The 27557-nt window shown below is 42.2% G+C and overlaps 3 protein-coding genes across 4 annotated transcripts; 1 reads left to right on the top strand and 2 right to left on the bottom strand.

Annotated features, from left to right (window-relative positions):
* Positions 1-4902: 4902 nt before the first annotated feature.
* Positions 4903-18021, bottom strand: pank1a (pantothenate kinase 1a). 2 transcript variants are annotated; one of them, XM_058058598.2, is made up of 8 exons: positions 17240-18021; positions 11007-11153; positions 10731-10936; positions 10116-10369; positions 8733-8909; positions 7262-7385; positions 5940-6065; positions 4903-5840 (listed from the first exon to the last, which is right to left on the bottom strand). In XM_058058598.2, the coding sequence occupies exons 1-8, from the start codon at positions 17484-17486 to the stop codon at positions 5781-5783; spliced, it is 1341 nt and encodes a 446-aa protein (XP_057914581.2). In that variant the 5' UTR covers positions 17487-18021; the 3' UTR covers positions 4903-5780. The 2 variants fall into 2 exon arrangements, with proteins under 2 accessions (XP_057914581.2, XP_078643347.1); XM_078787221.1 differs by lacking the exon at positions 17240-18021 and adding an exon at positions 16703-16948.
* An 888-nt stretch (positions 18022-18909) lies between these two features.
* LOC131108094 (C-signal) lies at positions 18910-20367 on the bottom strand. The gene is made up of 4 exons (XM_058058860.2): positions 19950-20367; positions 19695-19872; positions 19445-19539; positions 18910-19349 (listed from the first exon to the last, which is right to left on the bottom strand). The coding sequence occupies exons 1-4, from the start codon at positions 20274-20276 to the stop codon at positions 19158-19160; spliced, it is 792 nt and encodes a 263-aa protein (XP_057914843.2). The 5' UTR covers positions 20277-20367; the 3' UTR covers positions 18910-19157.
* Positions 20368-20794: 427 nt separating this feature from the next.
* nphp1 (nephronophthisis 1) lies at positions 20795-27078 on the top strand. The gene is made up of 20 exons (XM_058058859.2): positions 20795-20976; positions 21177-21238; positions 21320-21380; positions 21635-21774; positions 21855-22035; positions 22200-22301; positions 22519-22646; positions 22726-22774; positions 22861-22948; positions 23151-23245; positions 23838-23966; positions 24030-24104; positions 24235-24345; positions 24419-24501; positions 25474-25550; positions 25624-25723; positions 25801-25913; positions 25986-26059; positions 26465-26509; positions 26615-27078. Exons 1-20 carry the CDS (start codon positions 20908-20910, stop codon positions 26885-26887), a joined length of 2055 nt encoding a protein of 684 aa, XP_057914842.2. The 5' UTR covers positions 20795-20907; the 3' UTR covers positions 26888-27078.
* The last annotated feature ends 479 nt before the right edge of the window (positions 27079-27557 follow it).

Raw genomic sequence — 27557 nt, 5'->3', positions numbered from 1 at the left:
GTCAGCAAACAACATAAATGAGCTGAGGGAGTGAGGAAGGGGGGAGGAGAATCCCTTCTCCCCCCCCCCCCATACACACACACACCACAGGGGAAAGCGTCACACGGACCTGGGAAGTGAGTTCCCTCATTTTATACGTGACATGTTCCAGGCATGATGAAAGACTTTAACATGTCATGATATTGGAATACTGTTCCTTGTATTCTTTTTATTCGTCTTTTTTAAAAATTTTATTTTATTATATTGTATTCATATTTTAGTGTGTACTATGGAGACTATGACCCATTCAACAGCTTGGTCCAATGGTACATGGAGTGTTAAAATTGCCAATTACACAACCACCCCAACGTAATATCTAATAGTACTAGTGTACAGTTATTAAACTGTATCCTGAAACTGGTTGACAGAGCTTAAAATATGCCCAAATCTATACTGAAGGAAATACAAATACAAGATAAACACTAGATATTAGGATATACAGTATATATTCTATGGCGCTTATCCTCACTAGGGTCGCAAGTATGCTGGAGCCTATCCCAGCTGACTTTCAGGCACAGGGTGGGGTACACCCTGGACTGGTCACCAGGCTAAAAATGTCAGTAGTAAAAATAGTTCCATTATTTTAAGAACTACAAATAAACTTGATTCATATTTAATTTAAAATTGAATGCTCAAAGTGAATGGACAGACAGATATACGTTTCATTCTTCCGGAAGCCAGAGTCTTATATGCGCTGAAACTGGTCTAAAGTGCAAATGTGACACGACAAAATTCACTTAAGTACAGTATTCCATCCTTTATAGCAGGGATAGGTTCCACAATTTATATATGTATTATATATTGCTGCTGTTGTAACGTTCTACTCATACTCATAGTCCTTCATGAACCACGTATTCCTTTACGGTATCCCATAACGGCGTCCTAGCACTCAAGAGGAAACACAACAGTGGTGCACTGAAGGCGATTGATTGACAATGGTCTACAGCCAATCAGACCGCAGAACACAATGGCAGGTTTGATAATGTCTAGACATGTCTAGACACATATGTTTGCAATTGTTATGTTTAAAGGATGTAAACCCCCTCACCATACATTTTGTACACTTTTTTCACATTGTTTAAACACTCAAAGTTCAAATTTTGTTTGAATATTAATGATCAACCTCTTGGACCTAAGAAATTAAGTGACTTTCATTCCTCTGACTTTGGCTGTAGCGTTTCTGTATCCTTGTTAAACTATTATAAATACATAATACATGATTATTTAGATTGTTATATATGTTATATATTACTCCTGTTGTTTCGTTTTACTCATCCTCATAGTCGTCTATGAACCGTACATTAATTTACCATATTCCATAATGGCGTACTAATAATTGTCAGAGGAAGAAGCTTGAATTTGATGTAGCGTGGTTAACTTTTTTTTTTTTTTTTACAAGTTAAAAACAACAACTTTAAATAAGTCAACACTTTAAATAAGTCTTCATACTCCAAAAAAATCACTAAAATGAACTTTTAATTGAATATCTTACACCAGAGATCACATTTTTTTTCAATTACAGTTCAGGAAATAACCTCATAAAAAGGTCGTCAAATCTCCACCAACAAAAGCGTGTGGTCAACTTACTTTGCGAACATGTTTGGAATTCATCATTCAAACGAGCGACTCGACGGGATCGCTTGCTGGTGTCGAATAGATCATTATTACTATTTACAAAATCTCTGTACAATACACACATACACACACACACACACACACACACACACACACAAACAATAAAATGGGACATGCCAGTCAAGCATTCCAGTTAAAAGGCCATCAAAAAGGATGTTACATCACCATTAAAATAATAGCAATACGGAAATGTCTTTAAAACAAAGAGAAAGTTGTGCAACATGGGAGTCTATATTATGTCACGGCTGATCCGTGTAGCGATAGCCGGGTTTCACGGTTACATTTCTGTTTAAAAGAGCACAAAAAACATCCCGTCCATCTTTAATAGTGTTTATAAATACATCAGCAGGACACAAGTCTTTCATTAGCGGACTGAGGGACAAGATGGCGAGCCTCATGTAGACGACAGAGAGCATTTGTGTTAGCATTGATGCTAACCGGCAACTAAATACTCTCAAGATTTCAAAAAAATGCTCAAAAGTAGCAAATGAATCAAATTAAGTTGTAAAAAGGTCATACATTGAATTTGACAAAGTATCAAAATGAGTGAGTTGACATACGAGATGGGATTCAAAGACATGGTCCCAGCACTTTTGTTAGCATTTTCGCTAACAGGGAAATCATCCAAAACAAAACTGGGTGCTTTTAAAAAAGTAGAACATTACAAAAATATGGCTGATAAACAAGATATCAAATTAGTGTGATTTGGGATTCTGTCATAGCATTCAGTCATCAATTTTGAAGTATTTGGCCAAAGTTGTGACGTTTTTATTACGGTCCCGGCACGTTGTTAGCGAACTGTTAGCATTTTAGCTAGTAAAGAAATCACTGTGAGAGAGCAAACAAAACAAATTCTTGTTTTCTGACTAAACGAGTTCTTACAGTGTGTTTTAAAAAAGTAGTAAACAAAAACAATAAGGTCGTTAAAAGGTATCAATATTAAATTTGACACGATATCAATAGTGTACGACTCAGAATTGGTATCATAATTGTCAGCAAGGTAGAAAAACAAATTACTTAAAATTGCTCTTGCAATGTTTTCAAATGTAGTACAGTGGAGTCTTGGTTAGCATCATTAATTCTGTAAGCAAAAGAAATGCTAACCAAATTGCTAAACCAAAATGCTAACCATTTTCCCCATAAGAAATCATTTAAATCAGATTAATTTGTTATAGAAAGTCAAAAATTGTGTTCTCTTAGTTTTACAATTATACTTTGACAATCAGAAACCAATCAGAAACATATAAATGATGAATGAACATTTATGACTTACCTATTATGACATGATTGTTTTTGTATTGTCATTGTGAACAGTCAATGTTCAATCACTTAACCTTAAATAAAGGTAAAAGTACCCTTAAATGTTCATTAATTCCTTTGAATCGTCATTTTTATTCATGAACATTGTAACCGACTTCCAGTTCTGGTTGTCGTTTTGTTTAGCTAGCTCATAGGATGCTAACATAAATAACAAAAATACATTGAGAACACGGTTGGATTCACACAGTGTACTAACAACACAACCAGCCGCACCTCATATTGTATGCTAGGTGGAGAATGTGGCGGACATTTTGGATGTTAACCGAAAAAGACGCTAACCGAGGTTCCACTGTACAAGCAAAACGTAAGGCTTTTACAAGAAATCTAATTGAATTTGTATCGAATTAACTAGTCGTGACTTGACTGTTGCTATGAAGATGTCGCCATTACATTCAGTGAGCCTTCATTTAAATTGGCCGCATTGTGTCGTTACTTAAAATCAAGCTAACCCAATAGAAAACGTAGTGAATCTAACATAAAGGATGAATTTTAAAAGGAAAAACGCGTACAAAGTTTGTCGTTTTGGTTGCTCAATATCATTTTTATAAGTACCGTAACAACACATTATCGTCAAAAATTGCGATAAATTATGCCCGACATTTGAGACCGTCCAGTATATTATCCCTCTGTTAGCAAAATCTAAACACATATATCTCCACAGGTGATTCATTTGCATAAATTACATCATAACAATATTAAATAATCTTTAAAAACACATCACACACAAACTCAGCAGCCTTAATCGTCATATTACCAGGACTTGCACACAATCTGATGCGATCCAATCCATCAATAAATTAGTCAAATTAAAGTAAGCATTGTTATTCTTTGTATTGGAGCTCAATAGCCGGTGCAGGTGTACCTTATGTACGACTTCACAAGTTTGCAGATGTTGTAGTTCGACAATAAATATAGTCCATAGTGGATTTCAAAAGGGGTGTTTTTCAACTTTAAAATGCTTTACAAGGGGGAAAAAAAGGCCTTTGAGAGAACATGTAAACCACAACGAACATAAAAAGAAAAAGAGTTTTATATACAGTATCGTGTAGATTGTTGAGGTTTTTCCCCCATTGTAGTACCGCGACATAGCAGAGGGCTTCTGGTTAAAAAAAAAAGAAAAAAAGGAAAATAAACAACATAGCAATGGAGAAGACACTTTGAGAGGACATGGAAGCATCAAGACAAATGAAAGCAGGCAAGGGTGGCGGTTCGGGGAGGGGGGGAGGAGGGCATCCTGCGGGTCAAGGCTACCACTCCATCAAGGCATAAACCGCAAATTAGCGAGTTGAACAATAGACCAATAAACCATGTGACTTTTCTGATCTTGTTGCAAGAGTCAAAACAGATTCAATAGATTTATACACGCCAAGCGACTTCAAGTCAGAGATTTTCTTCCCGTCACTTCCACGTACACCTGCGAGCTAGACAGATCGCACCGTGAGATGATGATACAAATGACGCAGAGTCATTAAACAACTAAGAACTGGAAGTACACCAGCAAATAAACTGGTTGCCCTTTCATTTTGTGGTCAAATTATCCTACGCTAACAGGATACATGACAAACCCAAGGCGTGTTTCCCCGAGTCAACAATGTCATGTGTTTGCTTCCGGTTTCTGTGTCAACCAAGTGATGTTTTCAGTCGGTCAAAAACCTGAAATGTGCCAGACATAAAGCGTTCCAAATGTGGGTGGGTGGGGGCGGGGGCGGCGGTTACTGGACAAACCGTACTTACAATGAAAGGTCCGCTATGATGTATCGGTAATGCGTTCCTGGAGGCTTTTATGATCATAGACATGCTCAAGTTGGATGGTTTCTAATCACAAATGGAAGAAAAATTGTTACTTTTGAGATAAGAGTCACTGAAACACAAAGCAGGCTTCACTACACATCTTACAATAAAGACTCTAACAGTATAAGATGGGCTCTTTAATCGGATGCTAGCTGACTCCAGTGTGTTGCTGAGGTATTTAAGTGAAGAAGGGCGTAGAGGCGATGGCACGACATGTGGCAGAAGGCGATGGTTGCCAAGATACGTGACAATTAAAGCGACGGGCGTTACGGATCAAACGGTTTAACCTATTATTATTATCGGTTTACGTGCGTCTTGGTCCATGTTCCTTTAAAAAGCCGAGCTCGTTCAAGTCCTATTTATCATACTTGCACTTTGGGGGTCTTGGTCCGGGGATGGCACCATTCGTTCCAGTGCTTTAAGGGGCCGGGTGATGGAGAAGGAAAAAAACAAACAAGGCAGCAAAGAGGCGATGATGTACAAAAAATGTGAACGTGAAGCCTGGAAGACACAGTGTTGGTCCTGTGGAGGCGGGGGGGGGGGAAAAGACAAGAACAAAAAGGCCATGTGCAGTTTCCTATGACACCTGAAGGGAGCAGCGTTACCGTATCCCATGGAGGTTGCTGTTTGAGTTCCTGATGTGTGTGTGTGTGTGACAATGCACCGTTACTTCAACACACACAGGTGGCGCCGTCTTGCGGTCGTGCTGCTACAGTAGCTCATCACACATTATTAAAAACACATTCTGTTCCAGGGGAGGCTCACAGGCAAGGACAGAGTTAATTAGCATAAATTAGTGATTAGAATATTCGAACCTCTACAACCAAGTGGGAATATTAAGTTCTTTCTATTTACACACGTTCCCAATGGCTTTTCCCACTTTTCCCAAGCGTGTCTTGGTGGTTCCTTTAGCAGCCACTCAGAATGAGCGGCGACAGCAGCATCGAGAGTTGGTGACATCACAGTTGAGGGACGGGGGGTGACGTACTGATGACTCACGGGTCCTCCGTTGTCTTGAGAAGCTCCATCAATGCACCCACGGCTCCAAAGTAACCCTGAGAAGAAATGAGAGCGCCCTTATGATGTATGGGGAGGGGGGGGGGGCACAAAACGAGTGCGCTTTAAATCCCAATATGTCACGATGGCGGGCTTACCTCATGTTCCAGGAAGAGCGCTCGTAGTTGTCCCTTGGACCAGAAGTCCATGGCGTAGGCCAGCAGTTTGGTGGACACGGTGTTGATACGTAGGAAGTTGCCGACAAAAACCACACGTTCAATTTTCTGCCAGGTCAGATCAACAATCAATCAAAACCTGTAACACGATTTAGTCAGCATCTACACATGTAAGACATCGTTTAAATCATCCTAGCATCACAGGCTGCAGACAACAGTGTTGCCAACTTGGCAATTTTGTTGCTAAATCTGGCAACATTGCAACCCCCTAACAGACTTGATAATAGCCACGTTTACATGAGTTTTTCTCTTCCTGAATGACCTTTCCGAAAGCAATGGTATACATGGAAAGGAATATTCCAATCTCTTGTCTACATGCGCCGCTATAATCAACCAGAATAGTCAATGGGGCATGCGCAGTAAAGCGTAAACATCAACATCACGTGATACCGACTTCCTCGGTTTTTCTTTCCCTTGTTGGAATAACTCCGTATTGCCAGTTTTTCGTTCATCCAGTTTGAAATTTAGTTTGGAACAAACAAACTTTCCGCAGCAGTCCAGTGCCGATTGCTCACCTCCATTTTTTTTTTTTTTTTTTAAATCGAAGAACGTCTCGAGCTGCGTGTTACGTCATATATCAGCATTCCCTGAAAGAACGCACCCGGGAACAGGAAAAGATAAAGTTCAATCTTGCCAATATTTTATAATTAAGCTCGTCACATGTTTTATATAGATATGTATTTTCTTGTGAATGCCGTATAGAAGGGTTTAGATTCTGTTCCACAGATGGTGGTAATGCACACAAAAGCTGCCAATGAACAACAGAAGAAGAAAAACACCACGAAGAAAAACGCAGTCTGACAACTTTCCGATTGAGCGGGTACAAGATACCTCAATCGGATTGGGGAAAGGAATTGGAATATTTGGGTCCATGTATACGTGGCTATTGATGGGCAAGGAAATGGCTACATGAAACACACTAACTTACATTTTTTAAAGCAATATAAAGAGTAGAAATATACTGAAACACCTTTTAAAATGTCCTGAATCCCAACATCCTGTATTTGTGCGCCTGAATTTGCGTGTTTGCTGCAGCTCAGCATGCCATGATAGCCCTGTACAATGCTGCTTGATCGCCATGCCACAAGGCAACACTGTAAAGAAGCTCATTGCACGCAGAGAAGAGGGGGGAAAAAAAGGCCGGGTTTGTCTACTGCTGCACGCCTTCAGAGCCAGCGGCGCCAGTTGGTCGGTTGCTATATGCAAAAGTTATACGTTGCGCCTTCCTTGGCCAACAAGCTTACCTCGTTGACGGCACACATGCGCGCTATGGAGCCGATGTTGTTAGTGATGGTGACCAAAGTGGCTCGGGCCAGGTCCTCTTTGCTGATGGTGTCGCGCTTCTCTTTGCTCATCATATGACCAAAACTGCACAGATATGTGACAGAAATGTAAACATGGATATTAGACACAACCAAGAGTACTTGTTTGAGAAAACGTTTGACCACAAAAAGTGATCAGAATGTGGCCGTGGTGATAAAAGTGGTTTTTGTTCAACTTCGCTTTATGAATCAACCTTTGAGCTGAGTGTTAGCAAACCGAAGACAGATTACCAGGCAAAGGTCTTGCGGTGTTTGTGATGGAATATTGGCGTAATACAGGGATCACCTGCACAGTCCAATCAGATCCAAGAGGTCGACTGTGCAGTCGGAATACAGTAAATTCATGCTATTCCACGTGAGTGATGAAAACAATGGACGCACTAATAAAAATTCATAATTTTGGTTAGAGGCTGCACTGCGAACAAGTGGTTAGCATGCAGACCTCACAGCTAGGAGACCCGAGTTCAATCCCACCCTTGGCTATCTCTGTGTGGAGTTTGCATGCGTGGGTTTTCTCCGGGTACTCCGGTTTCCTCCCACATTCCAAAAACATGCTAGGTTAATTGGCGACTCCAAATTGTCCATAGGTATGAATGTGAGTGTGAATGGTTGTTTGTCTATATGTGCCCTGTGATTGACTGGCGACCAGTCTAGGGTGTACCCCACCTATCGCCCGTAGACGGCTGGGATAGGCTCCAGCACCCCCCTATATTGAATGAATTAATGAATTTTGGTTAGCCTCAAGCTCTATAATATGCCTCTCACCATTATTAACATTTTTTAAATTCAGTTATACACATTAAGAAACACTTCCTGGCATACAGTATAAAGCATTGGACTTAGAAAACCTCTAGTTACACAACATCTTGTCAAAGCATCTTCCTGCTGGAAAGTGATGAGTGAATTGACTTGTAACGAATTGCTAGATTAATTACTACATCAAATCAAATTAAAAAAAAAGATTCTGTGTGTTGTGTGTAGATGCCAAAACACGGATTGGTGCCGTTGTTATTAAACACCAAAATCTGACTCCCATATCTGCATGCTAGCATGTCTTCCAAAGGTTGATTGTGCAAAGTCCCAATGAAGTGGCTTGCTAGTAAATGTTGTGCATTATATTATAATAGCCACACAAAAAAGGTTGTGTTAGTCTTAAGAACAAGAAAAAAATATCAGGCCTTCATGGATAATAACCAGCTCGTAGCGTATGTGGTTTTATGTTAAAGCGCCATGCTGCTGAGGCTAATGTTTGCTAAATGACAAAACACAAATAGGGGATGTCTAACACAGAGGTGACGACACATCATAAAAAAACCCAGGCTTTCTAAGGTCACGTTTGACATTAAGTGTGCAATTAATACAAGAGGTGCGGCCTTGCCCGCTCGGGACTCACCTGGATGCCACAATGGAACCCTGCAGACCGAAGCGCTCGTAGTCTCCCCCGTAAATGTCCTTCACTAGCTTGTCCACGTTGGTGGAGTCCCCTTTGCTGGCCATCTCCAGAGCCTCCTCAAACGTCTCGCAGCCGGTCAGTAAGCAGCAAAGGCCAAGGAATGTACCACCTCCCAGACTGAGGGGGAGTGAAAAAGAACAATTATGTCATTAAATATGTACAAAAATATAAATTGTAATATATGAAAGAAAAAATATATAATTCAAATCTACTTTTCCCAGCTCTAATATTCATCCACTTTCGTTTTCGTGCATCGTTTTTGTTTTTGGCATCAAGGAGCTTCCGACTACAACCATAATTACTTTTAACAATTAGTTTAACACAATAGACAGAAGCCACACAATAAAATTTGATTGTAGAGACTATGTCAACTGAATAAATAAAATGCATCACACTATGCAGCACAGTATTGACGAGTAAATCGGTAACTGTTCGAATGTGACTAATAAAACAGTTGTTTACATAATGTTGGTCGGCAGGCCACATCCCACCCGCCAGTTATCACCCAAATAGTGTAAATCATTCAGTCAAAGCAGAGAAGTGTTCATTCATGCAGTATTTCCTCCGCGCTGGCGGGGGAGAAACAGCGAGGCATACGCATCACAATGAAGCAACGGTAGAAGACATTAACTTATAAAACGCAAAAAATTGGACTTTGAACAGTGAACGCAATGGGGGATGGCACAATGTTGTGCACTTACCCCATCTTCCCTGATTATTTATAGGTGGGGCGGTTCTGGATTTTTGTGCAAAACCGCACTTCAGTGTAATACAGGAAATATGAATCGATTATCACTGACAAGGCCAAAAACAAAAAAACCAACATAGACATAGAAATCCTTTTTAAAATTCGTACAATGTTTTGAACCAAACCATCTGGTTCTTGGACAAATGTAACCGAGGACCCCTGATGTAGGTCAATAGCAAATGAAACATTTCATGTGTAATAATAATACTAATCTGTACAATCGTGTTATCTAATCTAATCTAGTGCCAATGTTACATAAGACCAAATGTACACAGGAGATATTACATAAAAAGACAAGTGCTGAGACGAGTATAACCTTTAGCATGTTTTCTTAGGGACTGAATGTGTACCTCATAGTATTCTGATATTAGAATGAAAGAAACATGAATAAAAAGTAGATATTTTCTAAATTAAAGCGGCAAAATAGTGTTAAAATGTATACGTCACTGTGTTATAATAGTACTGTAGGTGTTCCTAATATTCTGGAAATAGCTCAGGAACAGCAGCATTAATCCCAAACGTTGGGACTCTCGCCCCTCAAAAACCTAACAACGTCATAGTGTGTGTCCACTCACCTGGTGCCGGTCACCCGCTTATAGTTGCCTTCGGAGTACACAGTCAGGATGGAGACCCCGGAACCGATGTTGACCAGCAGCATGGGGAAGGGGTTGTCCAGCGTGCATGGCTGCTTGATGCAGCTCTGCGTGTCCGAGGGATTCTGGAAGTAGTAGCACTCCGGGTGGCCGTTAAAGCCCACCTGGTCGAGGAACAGCAGGCCCCGGATCAGGCAGTCCAGCTCGTCCAGCTTCAGGAGCTCCAGCTCGGCCACCTGAGACACCGGAGCAATTTTGGTAATGGTAATGGTAATGGTAATGGTTTTATTTCATTTGAACATGCATCAGATTACAATTGAATGCATCACATAATCGGTTCACAGTTCCACATGTCCAAAAGGAGTAGGAAGAAGCAAAGCTTATTAAATCCTACCCCTCCATCTGGTACTTTTACAATCAGTAACTGTTACATTTGTTCACTTCCTGCTTTCCTAATATAATTTAAGTTAGTTTTTTTTGTCACGTACCAAAGTACGAGGTGATATGACCATCCAATGACATAATGGGTACCGATAAAGTCATTTGTTTCTGCACAAAGCATCCGTCGGCTATATCGAGGGGACCTGAGTGACTCACGGTGCGGAAGTCGTCCTCAAACTTGTACGCGCCGCCGCCGGTGGCACAGAGCGTGGTGTGCAAGCTGGAGAAGTTCTTCTCGTGGCCCATCTGAATAAAGCGGGGCATGGCCTGCGTGGGGAAGCGGATGAAGTGCAGGTTTCCCGTGCGGCCGCACATGGTCAGGTTCTTCAGCTCCAGGTGGACGTCACGTACGCCCGTCTTACCTGCGAAGAGGGCGCTGTGTTTAGACGGCTAAAAAAAAAATCAAACAAGTGTGTGCTTGTGTGTCTTTACCATAGGCCACGTTTGAGGTGAGGTAGCGGCGGATGGATTTGAGGTTTTCCACTTCCTCCTGCTCTTCTTCTGCAGTTATATCGACCGGCTCGAAATACACCAGCTTGACCAGCGTGCCTCCTATGTCCATACCAAACCAGGGGAACGCTGTGGGAGGAGAATGAGCGGTTCATAAGGGGACATTTTCTTTGCAACAACAATAAGAATATCAGATGACACACGTGAGGTGCAACAGGAGCGCCGAGTGTAAACCTGCTCGCCAGGTTGGCACAATAGCGACAACAAGTGCTGCAGGGGAGCTGTGTTTGCCACATAAACCACTGGTCTCCAACAACATCATAACACTGCCCCATTGTGTTTCCCATTCACAGTGGTGTGAAAAAGTGTTTGCCCCTTCCTGATTTATTTTTTGCATGTTTGTCACAATGTAGATGTTCCACATCATCAAAAAAATAATAAATATACACACACACAATAGTCAAAAACGGCCTGCACAGCAGAGTTCCAAGTCGAAAATCACTACAGAACAAAAAGAACATTAAGGCTTGTCTCAAGTTTTCCACAAAATAATATGTGGTCCGATGAGACAAACAAACTTACACCATTACATCTGGTGTAAAAGTAACATACCAACAGTAAAATATGGTGGTGGTAGTGTGATGGCCTCGGGTTGTTTTGCTGTTTCAGGACCTGGAAAAGACTTGCTGTGATAAATGCTAACGTGAATTCTCCTGTCTACCATAAAAATCCTGACTGAGAATGTCTTTCCATCGGTTTGTGGCCTCAAGCTGAAGTCCACCTCTGAAGAATGGCTGAAGAAAAACAGAGCTGTATGGGACTGATTGAAAGTTACCATTTGATTGCAGTTGTTTCTAAGGGGCGGCACGGTGGACGAGTGGTTAGCGCGCAGACCTCACAGGTAGGAAACCAGGGTTCAATTCCACCCTCGGCCATCTCTGTGTGGTGTTTGCATGTTCTCCCTGTGCATGTGTGGGTTTTCTCCGGGTACTCCGGTTTCCTCCCACATTCCAAAAACATGCTAGGTTAATTGGCGACTCCAAATTGTCCATAGGTATGAATGTGAGTGTGAATGGTTGTTTGTATATGTGCCCTGTGATTGGCTGGCGATCAGTCCAGGGTGTACCCCGCCTCTCGCCCGAGGACAGCTGGGATGGGCTCCAGCACCCCCACGACCCTCGTGAGGAAAAGCGGTAGAAAATGAATGAATGAATGTTTCTGGAGGATGGCCCAACCAGTTACTAGGTTTAGGTTCAATCACTTTTTCACACAGGGCTATGTAGGTTTGGGCCCCCCCTTAAAAAAAACTTTTCATTAACCATCCCTTCAATGTTGTGTGCGCCTGTGCTTCTCTTTTTAGAAAACGCACGTGTCAATCAGGTTAGGACGCCGGTTAGGACGCCGTGATCTCAGTGCATGTGTGCTCTGACTGCCACAGACATGAGGCGATGATGGGGTTACTGCAGGTTGACTGTTCTGTCATTTTTGTGTGGCGTCAACTTTGCCGAGTTGTTGTGACACTTGGTGCACAACCCAATCAGAGCGCTCCTTTTTTTTTTAGCACAATAGAAAGCTTGTTTGTCTGCACACTCCAACATTGTATATTTTAGCAGAGACGTGTAACTGACCCACATTCTGGAAAAAAAACACATAAGGAGGTTGCCTACAGCCACAAAGCTGTTAATGGAAATGTTTTTTTGACCCGGGGCTCATGAGAAACCGGGGCGGTTATTGACTTTTAGAGCTTGAGGTTAATTGAATAGAGACGTAGTACGGATCAGGAAAGACGACAATGTGTAAGCAACAAACATCATGGCGTGTTACGTGACCACCTGCTGCTGCTCATGACCCCGCTCATTGAACAAACGGTGCTCCGTTTCTCGACACGTGCTCCGCTTCCCTCTCACCCACTGACCTCATCTCAGCTCTGTAAACATGAGTTCACCCCCTGCCCCAAAAAGAGACACCTGACGAAAACGCAATGACAACGTAGCTGTCATTGCAACAGCTACGTTGTCAAAAACATTGATTTCCATTACAAACCACTTAGCCAATCATGGTTAGGCTTTAAAAGATATTACTGTAAATCCATGACTGCGTGCAAAAGTACTGGTCATTTATTAATTGATTACATAAAATACACACAAAAAAATGTCAAAAGGCAGCAAGACCTGAGCATCCGAGGAAGTCAGTTCAAGTCAATCTTCAATTTCAACCTCCTGATTCTCGCAAAGTATAAACAAGCATATGAACAATGTCTAAAAAAACAAATGGAAGCGCTAACTTCACCATTCACGGGAACCTCACTCCATTTCACATGCTAACTCGTTCAGTCCAGCAGTTACAAATAGATGCGCTAACTTTTTCCATCCCGGGGAACCACACTCCATTTGCATGATAGACTAATTGTCGTTTTAGACAATATACGCTAAATCTGCTTTGGAGTTTTGGTATGTAAGAGAAGTCTCTGGTCCATTTTTGCTCTTTTAATTTTTTTAGATGTTGTAAGAACACTACTACTACTAATTACCAAATTACAAAATATGAGGTAACTTTCTCGGCCTGGGGAACATCACTCCATTCACTTTCTATCACCAATTTGTGCTGTAATTTTGCACCATATTAGAGGTGCCCAAACTTTTTCCACCAAGGGCCGCATCCAGAAAAATCTAAGGATGCAGGGGCCCACTTTCCTCTTTTTACTTAATTTTTTTATTTCATAAAAAAAGCTAAAAAAATATAATTTCCATATATTTAAAGCCAAGATGTAATCTTTTTTCTTTCCATGGTTCCTATATTTTCACCATGTTTATTTCTATAACGAGTCGCGGGACGCAAAATCTTGTGAGCAAACTTTTAAATTTAACGTTGTCAAAAATGATGACCCACAAAATCTGACTCTAAATACTAAATACACAACAACCTTGGAGCCAATGTTATATCCATCAAGCCCAATCCTTTAGAATCAAAACTCAACAAACTGACTTATCATGGTTGTAAACACACACACACACACACAGTAAGTGCACTGCCATCGAGCCAAAAGGTCAACGTGACAAGGAGGAAGGTTTGCGGTTGGGTTTAAGTCCATGTAGGTTAAAGTGTGCGAGTATATGGGAATGCTGGAATAACTTGGTTGTGTATTATACAGCAGCCCTGCCATATTCACTGCTCAGCTTCATTCATTCAAATTTCAATTTAAATTCAAATTAATTTAACACTGTCGAGTCTGGAATTAATTAACCACAATAAACGAGGGATTACTCCATGTACAAATTACACCACCTGACTGAGTAACAGTCTGTGTTTATTTTTTGGAAACATGAGTAAGCTTTTTATACTGGGAATCGGGGGGGGGGGGGGGGGGGGCATTGACTGGATGAATGTTTGTGCAGTTTCGCGTTTTAGGAAGGGGGGGGCGTGTTTCCACCTAGTTTTGGCGTGTGTGCCACAATGTGTGCCAAAATTCTCAGCCTAAATCACCTGTGAAAGTCGTTCACACGCCTAATTCACAGATCAAGATCATAGATCAAGATAAAAAAAGATGAAGATATTGCCAGCCAATCACAGGGCACATATAGACAAACAACCATTCACACTCACATTCATACCTATGGACAATTTGGAGTCGCCAATTAAACTAGCATGTTTTTGGAATGTACGAGGAAACCGGAGTTCCCGGAGAAAACCCACGCATGCACGGGGAGAACATGCAAACTCCACACAGAGATGGCAGAGCATGGAATCGAACTCGGGTCTCCTAGCTGTGTGGCCTGCGCGCTAACCACTTGAACAACATGCAGCCAAGATGAAGATATAAAAATGTTAAAAATCACATCCCCAGAGGGGCAAACATTCCTGAGTTAGGAGCGCGGCAGAGGACGGCTGACTGGCCTTCATCCAAAGATAACATCGCCATAAAAAGGCGGAGCGTGTAATTATAGCAGCTGCACGTTTTCTTTTGTTTGTTTGCATGGCTGAGCACACCTTCCTGTTTAACAGATTCCAGTCACTGATGCTGTATTGTCAGCATGTGTCGTAACATCGGAAAGAATAATTTGTATCTTTGTGCATATTGGACAGTCTCCAACCTCAGTCACAGGGCAAAAAAAGATGATGATGATAACCACAGATCTGGAAATAGACATAATAAAGACTTCCTTATATGGGCTGGATATTGTCTGTGTTCAATAAACATGGACCTAGCTAGTCCTCTGGAGCCCTTGACAGAGTGGGCATGCCTAGAGGAGGGTCGAGGGTGGGGTAATTTAAACAGACTGTTTGGGTCAGTCCATGGAAACACTCTGCAGAATAGTGTTGGGCAAAACCGTTCATTTTAGTGAACTGGATCATTACGGTTCATTCAGTAAAAAGATCCGTTCCTTTCGGTCAATTGGTCGTTAGCCTGTTAGGTGTCGAGTCAGTCCGTTCACTCATATTCACGTTCGTTCCGACTCAACAGCACAACAACACGTGATGACTAGTGTTGTGTCGGTCATGAACGAACGGGTCAAAAGAACGAGTTCTTTTTTGTGAACGGAATGTACAACGTCACTGACAGTGTCGGTCAATCTCTCGGTCTCGGTCTTTCAGTCAGCTAACCCCACCCACCCACAGAGCGAGGTGCGACGATAGGATGCAACTGAACGGACTGAATGGGTATTTTAGAGGTGGTGACCTTGTTCATTCCGTTCACAAAAAAAAAACGAGTTCTTTTCACCCGTTCGTTCATGACCGACACATCACTGCTGCAGAATGAGGTGCAGAATCTGGAAGATCTAGAAAGCTTTCCGTGTTGGGTATCCTGTGTAGCTTCTCTGTAGGCGTCCACAACTCAATACGAAGCACCAGAAATTATTTCACAATCTCTTTACCCTTGGGGAGTGATTTGGTCCCACTATTGTGTGAGTGGATTAAGACTAGCTAACGGTGTCCGCTTTACTTGTAGTATCATTCTGCATGTAGTTACTCAATATATTGATTTGTGATTCTGTTAAGCGATCCATGACTGCCAAGTTTTGCTTCGTTGGCATGACATAAACATGCCGGGAACGCCGCCAAAGCCGCAAATGATCAAACTCTGTGTTACAGCATGTTGAATCAAAGTCTGATGTGCAGACATGTGTCTTTACAGTTCATACAGTTCATGTATTATTCCCAGTTAGCATTAACAAACATGACAGATATCACAAAATAATCATTTTAAAACCAAAGTGTGAAAAAAACATTTTAAGTTGTATTTCCGTGTATCGCTTGTCTGTTCACCACGACGACGAATCAGTAAAGGAGGTTAATGTCAGCTGACTGGTGTCATATGACATCTACAAATTGACACGATCGCCTGATAACTCACCAGCTAAGCAATGGGCACCCCGCAGTACGGCACACACTAACAAGAAAGGAAACACACACACACACACACTCACACATTCTCTCTTTCCCCCCTCCAAGTTAGGAATGCTGACAGTCTACACTTAACAAGCCTGAAAGAGTGCAACAACTCTCTGTGCAAGCTGCACAATAATGGCCTGTTTTGTCACAGCGATGAGACACAACATGTCTTCTGTTTGGTTAAAAATATAACTGAAAAAAATCCAAACCTGCTTCAAGGTGTGGTTGGATATTTAAAAACATGAGACAACCTGTATTATTATTAAATACCACAAAGTAACACTTACCAGGTTTCTTATGATTTCTGAGCTTCATAGTGAGACACAATAACAGCCAAAAGTATTAAAAATATATATCAGGAAATAGTCCAAGTTTCTTTTATCTTTACCAGTCTGCTACTTTTCAATATTGTTAAACTTTTCAGATGTGAGATTTTTTGCACTCACATTGAAGAGTAAATAAAAATGGGCGTGGCCTCGCACTCATTCACTCGTCGTCCGGGAGACATGAGTCGAGTGCTGATTGGCTGTTTCTAGCCAGGCCCACTTATCAGGAGCTTTTCCACCATGCTTGGTATCGACCAATCAGTGAGCAGGAAATCCAACAGAGCGCACATGTAAAGCAAAATAAATAAATAACTAAACGAATGGCAACAATCTAGCCTGCAAGGTGCATGACAACGCAGAAATCAATAAATGTATGTTTAATTAAAGTTATTTTCACTAAATGGTATATAAATTAGGTGCTCCATGCCATATACCGTATACCGCAGCGAATGCCGCACTCAACAGCAAACACTCCCCCACAGTGAGGCCCACACTTACGGGGTCTGTGCCGCCTCACGGACTCCGTCCTTCTCCGGAGCCGGCTCCTCTTGGCCGGCGAACCGTTGCACTCGGCGTTCGCCGCGCCGCGGTGGACATGATGGCGGTGGTGGTTGTTCTCGGGTCCGCTCGCAGAAGCTAGCCCGGGGTTGGCGCAGCCATTGACGTGCCCGTTGAAGCTCCTCTGACCGGCGTGGAAGTGTCCTGACGCCCCCTTCTTGTCCACCATTGACTTGGCTTTATCCATTAGCAGCTAAAGCTAATAGCCTAGCTTGTGGTTAGCTCGAGCTAGCTAGCTAGCAGGGTGCTAAATTAGCCTAGCCGTGCTAATGACAGCTCCGATTCCGCGAATTCGCAAAATGGAACTCCCCGGCAGAGAGTACCTTTATTGGGGGTGCATTTTTAAAAGAATAAAAAAAATCTCCAATGCGACGCTAAGCGTGCTAAAACAAAGCCTTTGCTTTGAGGTCACTAGCGGTCATTTAACCCCAACAAATACATGCAGTCGAGCTTAGCGTCGTCTGCTACGTCATAGCCAGGCCCAGCCAAACCCGTTCACCTCCTTGGACCGGTTCGCTCTCCTCTTCCTCACTCTTCGATGTGGGATTTGCAATTGTACACCAGCTCTCCGACTAACGACACGCAGGACGTCATGAAATGAAGGGAATGTTTTGGTTGGTTTTATGCATGCAGCTGCAACAGGGGGGGGGGGTTATTTATAAGAGCCTGCTGTCCGCCTCCCCTCTCCTCGTCTCCTGATGTGCACAAAGCTGCCTGTGAACACACACACACATACACACACATACACACACACACAACAAAATGAGATATTGATTGTTCATTTAGTTTAGCCACAGAGATTGTGCTTTTTTTGTAGCAGCTAACATTCAAACAGCTAATAATGCCGTTTTTATATTGTACTGCATGTATGAAATACCACATTTATCTTTGAACAATCATTATCTATGTAGAATTTGTAGATGCAGTTCAAAACATTCTTTTACAGAAACATGATGTTGCTACATATTAAGATAAGAAAGGCATGAGAAGACAAAAAGAGACAAAAGGTCAAGACACAATGATAACAGGTTGATAAAGGAAAAGAACCTTGTCACCGTTTTGCTGTAATTTATCATGTTTAATACAGAAAAGGTTTCATTCTGCAACAAACGTTGTTGATTAAATTAATGGTAATGAATGCTTTAGTTATGTACTGTAGTAAAATCTTACTGGTTTAAAACCTTTAAACCATTATACTTTGGCGCCCCCTGGTGTTAAAATTAAGTCACAGTTCACTATTGAACGTCATTATTGTAAATAGTAGCTTTTTAAGCCGCAGTGCCCTCTGGTGTTAAAATGAAGTAAGCGCATCGATACGTAACACTGGATGAGTGTACTTACTGCATTTAAAATATAACTAAATGCAGTTAAATATTTTTAACTGCATAAAAAATATTCCAAAATGTCATTAAAATTGATGGAAATAATTGGTAAATAGGTAAAATTGACAAATGACTACTGTAGCTAAAGTACTTTAATGTAAATAATAAAGTCATAAACCGGTTAGGGTGTGGGGAATATAAAGTGTATGGTTTACAGGAATTTATTTAAAGTTACAACTTAGAAACATACTGTAATGGGGAAAAAAATAAGATGAAAAACAGTGAAGAAATACTGACAATACAACTCAGCAACACTCTACATTTTAATGAATTTTCAATAAACCAGATTATAATGCATACAATTCATAAATTTCAACCAAACCATATTAGTTTAATTAAAATAACATTGAAGGCCGTTGTTTAACTGCACTTCCATCAATCCGCACCTACACAGCATGGACTTTTCATTCAATATCTTACTACCTAATCTATAAAATATAATAAAAAGAGATTATTTCTAAGATTTGTATCTTTTCCTACCAAGGCAGCTCAGCGCCATCCCAGTTGTAGGCCTTGCCAGTCTTGTCAAAATCCAGCATCTCTATGATACTCATCAAACAGCCGACAGAGTGTTCAGTGCTGAATAGCCTTTCCTTGGGAACGTTCTTGTGATACGGCCTCGACAGGTCTGTGTCCACAGTCCCTGGGTGCAAAGAAACACACACCACCTCGGAGGAAACACAACATAAACATTACACCTAAACCAACTTGTGTAAGCATCTGACTTAACATGAATGACAGAAATCAAGGTACTTAAACTCACCTTGGGTCGACTCCGACCCAGTTCTATGGAAAGATTCCTTGTAGCCATGTTGAGAGCTGCTTTGGACATTCTGTAGCTGTACCAACCACCGAGACCTGACAGGACATCAAGGTTTATAAACTATAAACTATACAGGGGGGGCACTAGTGTCAACAACTATAGAAGGGGAAAGTGAATTTATTGAAAGCTATTAAAGTATAAACAATAAATGTACACAGAAAAAACACAGATGTGATTATCTGCTACTTACCATTGTCGCCGATGGAGCCTACTTTAGCAGTGATATTAACGATGATGCCGCTATGCTGCTTGGCCTTTTCAGACGGCTGACGACCGAAGGCACCGATTCCCTTTTGTAGAAGAGGCGCAAAATACTTGGCCATAACCAGCGGACCCACTGTGTTGGTCGTCAAGGTGGAAATGATGCCCTAAAGCAAAAAAAAAAGCATCCAAAAATATATACATATGTTAACTTATATAATAAACTTGTATAATAAAGTTATACCTGTGCAGAAACGTCTCTCAAGCTAGTCTCTCCTTTGCCAGAAGGGTGCAGCAAAGCCGAGGAGTTGACCATCAAGTCAAGCCGACCAAAGTTCTTCTTCACTCGCTCGGCAGCTTCCCGGATGTCCTCTTCCTTGTTCACGTCCAGTTTGACAATCGTTAACCTGTCCGGGTGCTGCCCGGCGAGGCCCAGCAGCTCTGCCGCCGCGTCCGGATTCCGACATGTCGCTATGACAGTCGAGGGGTTTTTATTTTTTAATATATGTTTGCAAAATTGGAACCCCAGTCCACGGCTGGCACCTTGTATGAGTGCTATGGGTGCCGCCATGACAGCTGGATGACGTCAGGCTAGGTCGAAGATCGTACATTGGTGTGTTTGTTGCCTTCGTCGTCCACTGGAATTGTGGGATATTTGAAAACTAGTCGTGAAAATTGTCAGTATATCCTTAAATGCAAATACGGGTTTAAGCCAATCTACTTTAATGACAATTCAAGTACAATTCAACTATTTTATGTATATATTACGCAAAAAAACAATTGCACACCGGCAAACATATTGTAACGACCCTGATGTGTTCCCTTTGACATGTTGTGCTCTAGAGTGTCTGACCTTTCCGGGTGGCTGTGAATGCACCAGGGGCAGGGGCGTGTCGTGGTGAAGAAACCTAAGAAGAAGCACAGTTTCTGTTGCTTGGCTGTGTTTTGGTGGCGTGGTTACGGCCGACAGTAGCCATTGTTGTTTTGCAAGCTTGTTATGAACCAAAGTCGTGTTATTTCCATAGCGTCGACAACGACGCTACAATATCAATACAGTTCTTGTTTGACCACTACCCCGGAAGTAGAACCTAGTTGCCAGGCGACCAGCCGACCAATGAACACGCAGCGTCATTTCGCTAGCGTGCCTTAACGAGCTACATGCTAACAAACATTCTGATGAACAACAACAAGGGGCGAATAAAATGCCCCTGCCGAAACGAACTGGGCCCCTTCAACAGGTCCACAGAGAGGTGGACGACATTAGAAGAAAGGTTTGTGGTAGAAAACGTAATCGTTTTTTGTGACGATAAAGACAACGGATTGTAGCATGTCAGTCAAAAGCTAGCCTTGCTAGCTAACATTGTTTTAATGATACAGTATAACGCTTTTATAGCTATACCGTAGTAGTCGAAGCTACACATTTTGGTAAGGCACCGATGATAATAGTATTAAGATTGTGCTTTGTACCTAGTTGGACAGTCTGTTGAAAGATGTTCAGAGTAAATCTGACAGTAAAGAGGAGTCCTTTCGGAGGTAAGAGCAACACAATATACAACCAGTGTTTTCATTTGTAGTTATTACGGAGTCTGACATTTAGTCTCATATTCCGAACAGATGCCAAGAACTTCAGACATCAGCAGAGAAGACACTCATGCATCTGACTAAACTGACTAAGGTATGATACCCGGGGTCATTTTTACTCCCAAACACATGATATTCTGCTAAGCACTAACTTTTAGTGTGCGGTACGGCTGCAGAAAAAAAATATTTCTGAATATCGAAATAAGTTGCATCACAAAAAATGACTCAAGGTGGATTTCACTTTCTTTGACTCTCAATTGGCCCAATTCCCTGAGTTATATGAGCTCTGGTATAGACTAGTATGTGTGCCTAAATGACATAGTAGCTGGAATTGGGTGTTGCTTTCAGGCCGATGAGCTGGCTCCAGTGGGAAACTACGATCAGAGGAAACTGGAAGAGGAAGGACGACTGCAGAACATCCTGGAGCAGATGAAGCATCTCTCCCAGGAGCTGTCGCCACCAGGACCTAGCTCCGAGTCATCGGGAGGGTCTGTCAGCTTGACTGAGAAGCATCACCTTAGAGGCAGTGTCACTCAAGTCAATAAAATGGCTTTGATTTCATCCACAGCGACAAGGTCAGCGAGAAAAGCCTTGAAGACACCGATGATGATGACAGCGATGAAGATGTCCGGAGTAAATGTTGTGGAGATGAGCGTCAAGCTCCCAAATCGCTACCTCTGTCACAGCCTTGCATATACACGGCGCTGAGTGATTTTAAAGGGGACCAGGAAGGAGATCTGTCTGTTCAAGTGAGCGGTTCAGTGAACACCACATGGATGAACTCAGAGTGTTTTCATTTTTCTTTGTCTTTTTGTGTCATAATTTGAATATCATCAAGCTTTACTATTTCAGCAAACCATTACACGTCAGTCAGACTGTTTGACTTTAGTTCCTCTGTTCTTTCTACGTATAGAAGGGGGACAAACTGAATATCATTCGGAAGACGAGTGATGGATGGTGGCTGGCTGAGAACACTAAAGGCAACAGAGGAGTGGTGCCGAGAACCTACCTGAAGGTACGAAAACACAACACAATACACGCTCCTACAGTGTCTTAGACTGCAACAACTCTACTGCATCGTACTGAGAGCTGTTCCTAATATTTTGACCATCAAGTCCCTAAATCAGGTAAAAATACAGTAAATCAAACCTTATATGCTATGTACTGTATTAGATGCAGTGCAGCTTTTGGTCTCTATGTAGGTGTACCTAATACGTTGGTGTCAACTACAGATTGGTTTCAGTATCAGCAACAAAGACAAGGACGACGATGACGAAGAAGAAGAGGAGGAGGATGAGGAGTCTGAAGAGGATGAGGAGGATGCTGATTCTGAAGAGCTGGGCGATCAAGAGAAGCATAGGTTGTGTTCAGTGTTTGAAGTTAAAATGACGTTTTAATATTAACAAGATTTTGTACGTAACGTCTCGTCCTATTTGCAGCGATGCTTCGCATTCCAACTGGTCCACTTTCAGAAAAGCCCTGACAGAGGTACAACTATGCCATCAACTACACAACGCAGAGCTGTAAAAGACACACTGTATGTTCTAATGCGTTGTGTATACTACGTGTGATAGATTGATGCTACAGACGTGCTCTCCGCCATGGGGGCCATACCGTCTGGGTTTAGACCATCGACTCTCAATAAGCTGCTGGTGGAGGAAGGTTAGTAGGGAGAAAAAGCTGACATGCTAGCACGAATAACTAAAAACAACACAAAACTTTGTCTTTAAATCTGATTTTTAAGGCTTTTTACAAAATATTGTGAGGCAATTATAACGCAGTACAAAAATACTCCACAAGTGAATACTAGTAGAGCTCAGTCAAAGATGCTGCCTTGGTCTCCTAGCTGTGAGGTCTGTTGTAGGTGCCAAATACAAAGGAAGTCATCATATGCTGCCCCGACTCAGCCAATCACAGCTCTCCTTCAACGACCTCTTCTTGGAACCTGACACTGGCAGGGTAAGACAATTATGTCGCTGATCTCCACCATGTTTGCGTTCTAGGTAATATCTAAGGTTTTTGACTGCAGATGAATGATATATCAAATATAATTTACATCAGATTTGCAAGAAAATTTCAGCCGCATTTGATCAGATATACAGTGGCCGGGTGCGTGGGCTATAAATGGGAATAAATGCCAGGGTCTCCCAGTTCGTGGTGGATCAGGAAATATTGGTATCAACAGCTGTGGCTGTGGGCAACCTCCAGATGTTTTATGAGTGGCTTTATGTACATCTGCATGCACTTTAAAATGTGTCATTAGCGGTATTAATACTGGCTGAGCAGTTGCCGTAGCGCTAGTACAACATTGGTTGTGTTGCTGCAAAATCATTTTTAATAAACGACTATGCAGTCAAAGAGAGAAAGGTTTTCCTTTCCGCTTTCTCATGCACCCCAAATCATTAACTCATTTAATCACAGCCATTTTTCCATAGCCGTCCCTTTTGGTACAGGCCATCTTTGATGATTTTGACTGATTTTTTTAAGGAATACAGAATATTGTGTTCCAAAATGCCTCTCATCGAATGTTGGTCACTTCCTGTTTCCGTAGGTCCGCTCGCGACACATTAAGACGTGCGTTTGTTTCACTATGTGGAGCTGTAGGAGGATTCCCACTCCTGGAGTGGGAGTCCAGGTCCTCAGCAGACACATACGCGTCTGCGCCTATGATGGAACTCAGGTGGGTTACTTTCCAGGTTCTCTGACCATCCTGCGCTTTAACCTGACATTTGGTGCACGGCAGGTGCTGAGTAACATCCACACGGTGCGAGTGAGCTACAATCCCAAGAGCCCCAAGACCTGGACATTCTCACCGCGGGTACGAGGACACTGCTGAGCCCCGGCGAGCTCCGTAGCATCCCGTAGATTGTAGAAGTGTGTTTATTTTGCAGAGTTCTGGGCTTCTTGGTAGACTCACACGAGTCAAATCCCCAATGTGTTTGTCGCAGACGACAGGCATCCTGCCCACCCTGCTTAACGGAGAATGCTTCCTGCGCTGCAACTCCGACAGCCCTGACCTCGGAATCCTCTTTGAACTCGGAGTCACCTTCATACGCAATGTGAGGACTGACAGCGAGAGAGCGGAGAAGACAATTAGAGGCCACGTTTAAGGAGAGCTTTGCTGTGTTTTAGTCTACGGGAGAGCGGGGCGACCTGAGCTGCGGCTGGGCTTTCCTCAAACTGATCGACGCTGCTGGAAATCAAATACCTAACAGGCAAATTACACACACTGGACACATAAAACACCTTTGAGTAGGAACACATATACTATATACATCAAGTTTAGATATACAGTGATGTGAAAAAGTGTTTGCCCCCTTCCTGATTTTTGTTTCAGATCATCAAACATATTTAAAGTTAGTCAATGACAACACAACCAAACCAAATTGAAACTTATTATTAAGGGAGACAAAAAATCCAAACCTACATGGCCCTGAGTGAAAAAGTGATTGCCCCCCACCCACCTCTTAAAACAAATCTCAGATTTAATTGAGGTCTATCAGTCTGGAAAAGGTTATAAAGCCATTTCTCAAGCTTTGGGACTCCAGCAAACCACAGTGAGAGCTATTATCCACAAACGGCAAAAACACGGAACAATGGTGAACCTTCGCAGGAGTGGCCGGCCAACCAAAAAAGACCCTAACAGCACAGTGACGCCTCATCCAAGAGGTCACAAAAGACCCCACGACAACATCTAAACAACTGCAGGCCTCACTTGCCTCAATTAAGGTCAGTGTTTATGACTCCACCATAAGAAAGACACACTAATCCAAAACACACTATCAAGTCCACCTCTGAGTGGTTAAAGAAAAACAAAATTAAGACAAAGTCCTGACCCGAATCCTGTTGAGATGCTGGAAAACCCCAAATTCCTCCATAGTGCTGTAAGAGACTCATTGCAAGTAATGCCAAACGTTTGATTGCAGTTGTTGCTGCTAAGGGTGGCCCAACCAGTTACTAGGTTTTGGGGGAAATCGTTTTTTCACACAGGGCCATGTTGGTTTCGATTATTGTCTCCCTTAACAATAACAGGTTTCATTGAAAAACTGTATTTTGTTGTGTTCCACTTTGTTAAATATTTAAATTAGCTTGATCTGAAACATTTAAGTGCGACAAATATAGAAAAAAAACAAGAAATTAGGAAGGGGGTAAACACTTTTTCACAACACTTTTTTTTCCACGTGCAGGACGTATGAGCTTCCAGTCAGTGGTGGGACTCCCTTTGAGAAGGACGTGAAGGTGGAGGCATCACTCGCTAAAGGATGTAAGTGCACGCTACCACTTGGCTAGCTGACATATTTGAGTCATCATCTACCCCTCCTCTCCTTCTCTTTTAGCTCCGACAAGTGTTTTCCAGCAAATACTTCAGGCCAGACGACAGCCCACTCTCATTGTCAAGTTAAATTCTCCTGCAACCCGAACCAAAACCAGTCTAAAGTGAGAAGATTTGTGCATTGACTTCTGGTTGAGAAAACGTTAAAAAAAAATAGCATGATGTGCATTTTTTTGTACAGTCTCCTCCCGGATACGCTGCTACACTGTGTGAGCTGCGTCCACTTGTTGGCGCTGTATAGACAGATACTGGCCGATGTCCTGCTGGTGGACCGGCCCACCATGCAGAACGCAGGTAACGCTGATCACGAGTGTTTCATTTAATTGTCATAATCAAAATGTCACACTGATCTTGATGTTGATTTAGATTTAATCTGCAGTCCTGTGCTTTCCACCTTCCCGACCCTTGTGGACCAACCCGACCTGCTGGATGCTCTCAGGGTCAGTGCAGCGCAGGGACACACACACACACACACACACACACACACACACACACTTTGCTTCAAATTAGACCTTTTTTCCCCATAATCTCTCAGCATAATACCAATGTAAAATAATATAGTCTGACATGAAATTTTGTCAGCACTGTACTGTCAAAACAAGCTTTTATGATCTATTTCATTTATGCGTGGGTTTTCTCCGGGTACTCCGGTTTCCTCCCACATTCCAAAAACATGCTAGGTTAATTGGCGACTCCAAATTGTCCATAGGTATGAATGTGAGTGTGAATGGTTGTTTGTCTATATGTGCCCTGTGATTGGCTGAGGAAAAAGCGGTAGAAAATGAATGAATGAATGAATGAATGACTGAATGTATTATATGTAAAATGTTAGTGTGTTCTTTCAGAATGCCTGGATGAACGCTGAAAGCAACATGAGCCGCGGACAGAAGGTCAGACTGTATTTTTGAATTACTATTATTATTGTATGTTTGTACTCTCAGCACAAGACAGCAAAAAAATCACCTTCTTACCTGCACTGTCTCCACCTGTCGCAGCGAGACGAGGCCTACTTAAAGCAGGAGTTCTTCAAAGTGTACATGGCATCGGCGTACTTCCTCCTGCACTCACCCGCTCTGCCGGCATACCGCTGGGCCGACCCCGTCTTGGAGGAGCAACGATCCAGAGTCATCTTCTCCAAGCTGGAAGAGCTGAAGAACGCCACTGGCCAATCGGGGAGCCAGGAAGCCTTCGCTGAATCAGCGGCGCATGAGCAGGTGGCCTTTGATGTGGCAGAGATGACCTTTGACCTCCTGCAAGCGATACGGTAGAGGACGAGGACACTTTAAAAGACCACAAAGACGTTTCTTCATATGGACGAGTTGAATGTGAAAGCACATTATGAATATATTGTGTGATATTTTTTTATTGATAGATAAAATAGCTGATGTCCTGCTTTCAGAGATTATTTTTAAAGCAATTTATAACATGAATTATTAATAAATTAGGTTTTTAAAATGCAGTGCATCACTTGTCTGGTGTTTCCTACTATGGCTGCCATAAAGTCAGTTATAAAATGTATCATATTATTTAAAAAATACAATGTCCACCTGTCTGCTGAATTATTAATAGTGGTAATATTGCAATATATCAACAATTTAATCCCAGATTAAAGAGCACACTATGACTATAGGGTTATTTAATGGCCACTAGGGGGCCTATTTGTATGGTTTCTGGGTATACTGTACTCAGTTCCTTGTCATTGCTTTGATAGTTTAGCTCATGCTTAGCATTGACACACACTTCCTGAAGGAATTCACATTTCTATTTGAGTGGCATGTTTGCCTACCTTGGTTGGAGTGTAAAATGTTTGTATTTCTGTTAAAGTTTTTTTTTCTTTTCCCCAGCCTGTGGTCACTGAACCGCATCCTTGGCCTCCACCCATTAGATCAACATCACTTGTTCATGTGTGGGGAGTGTAGCGTAGTGTAGAGTTACAAG

Source organism: Doryrhamphus excisus, linkage group LG20, assembly GCF_037039965.1.
Source record: "Doryrhamphus excisus strain RoL-2023G ecotype Guam linkage group LG20, RoL_Dexc_Guam_v1.1, whole genome shotgun sequence".
NCBI classification, from domain to species: domain Eukaryota; kingdom Metazoa; phylum Chordata; class Actinopteri; order Syngnathiformes; family Syngnathidae; genus Doryrhamphus; species Doryrhamphus excisus.
This window is presented reverse-complemented; position numbering and strand designations above follow the sequence as displayed.

What these genes read in the sequence shown, in the direction of transcription:
- pank1a (XM_058058598.2), bottom strand. Translation starts at nt 17,486, where the DNA reads ATGGATAAAGCCAAGTCAATGGTGGACAAGAAGGGGGCGTCAGGACAC. An exon ending in AAGCGGGTGACCGGCACCAG is followed by an intron (nt 8,910 to 10,115) that starts GTGAGTGGACAC and finishes ACTCCCCCTCAG; the next exon opens with TCTGGGAGGTGGTACATTCC. An exon ending in GGTTCCATTGTGGCATCCAG is followed by an intron (nt 7,386 to 8,732) that starts GTGAGTCCCGAG and finishes ATATCTGTGCAG; the next exon opens with TTTTGGTCATATGATGAGCA.
- LOC131108094 (XM_058058860.2), bottom strand. Translation starts at nt 20,276, where the DNA reads ATGGCGGCACCCATAGCACTCATACAAGGTGCCAGCCGTGGACTGGGG. An exon ending in TGAGAGACGTTTCTGCACAG is followed by an intron (nt 19,873 to 19,949) that starts GTATAACTTTAT and finishes TTTTTGCTTTAG; the next exon opens with GGCATCATTTCCACCTTGAC. An exon ending in TGGGTCGGAGTCGACCCAAG is followed by an intron (nt 19,350 to 19,444) that starts GTGAGTTTAAGT and finishes GTTTCCTCCGAG; the next exon opens with GTGGTGTGTGTTTCTTTGCA.
- nphp1 (XM_058058859.2), top strand. Translation starts at nt 20,908, where the DNA reads ATGCCCCTGCCGAAACGAACTGGGCCCCTTCAACAGGTCCACAGAGAG. An exon ending in GCGCCTATGATGGAACTCAG is followed by an intron (nt 23,967 to 24,029) that starts GTGGGTTACTTT and finishes GGTGCACGGCAG; the next exon opens with GTGCTGAGTAACATCCACAC. An exon ending in ACATGAGCCGCGGACAGAAG is followed by an intron (nt 26,510 to 26,614) that starts GTCAGACTGTAT and finishes CACCTGTCGCAG; the next exon opens with CGAGACGAGGCCTACTTAAA.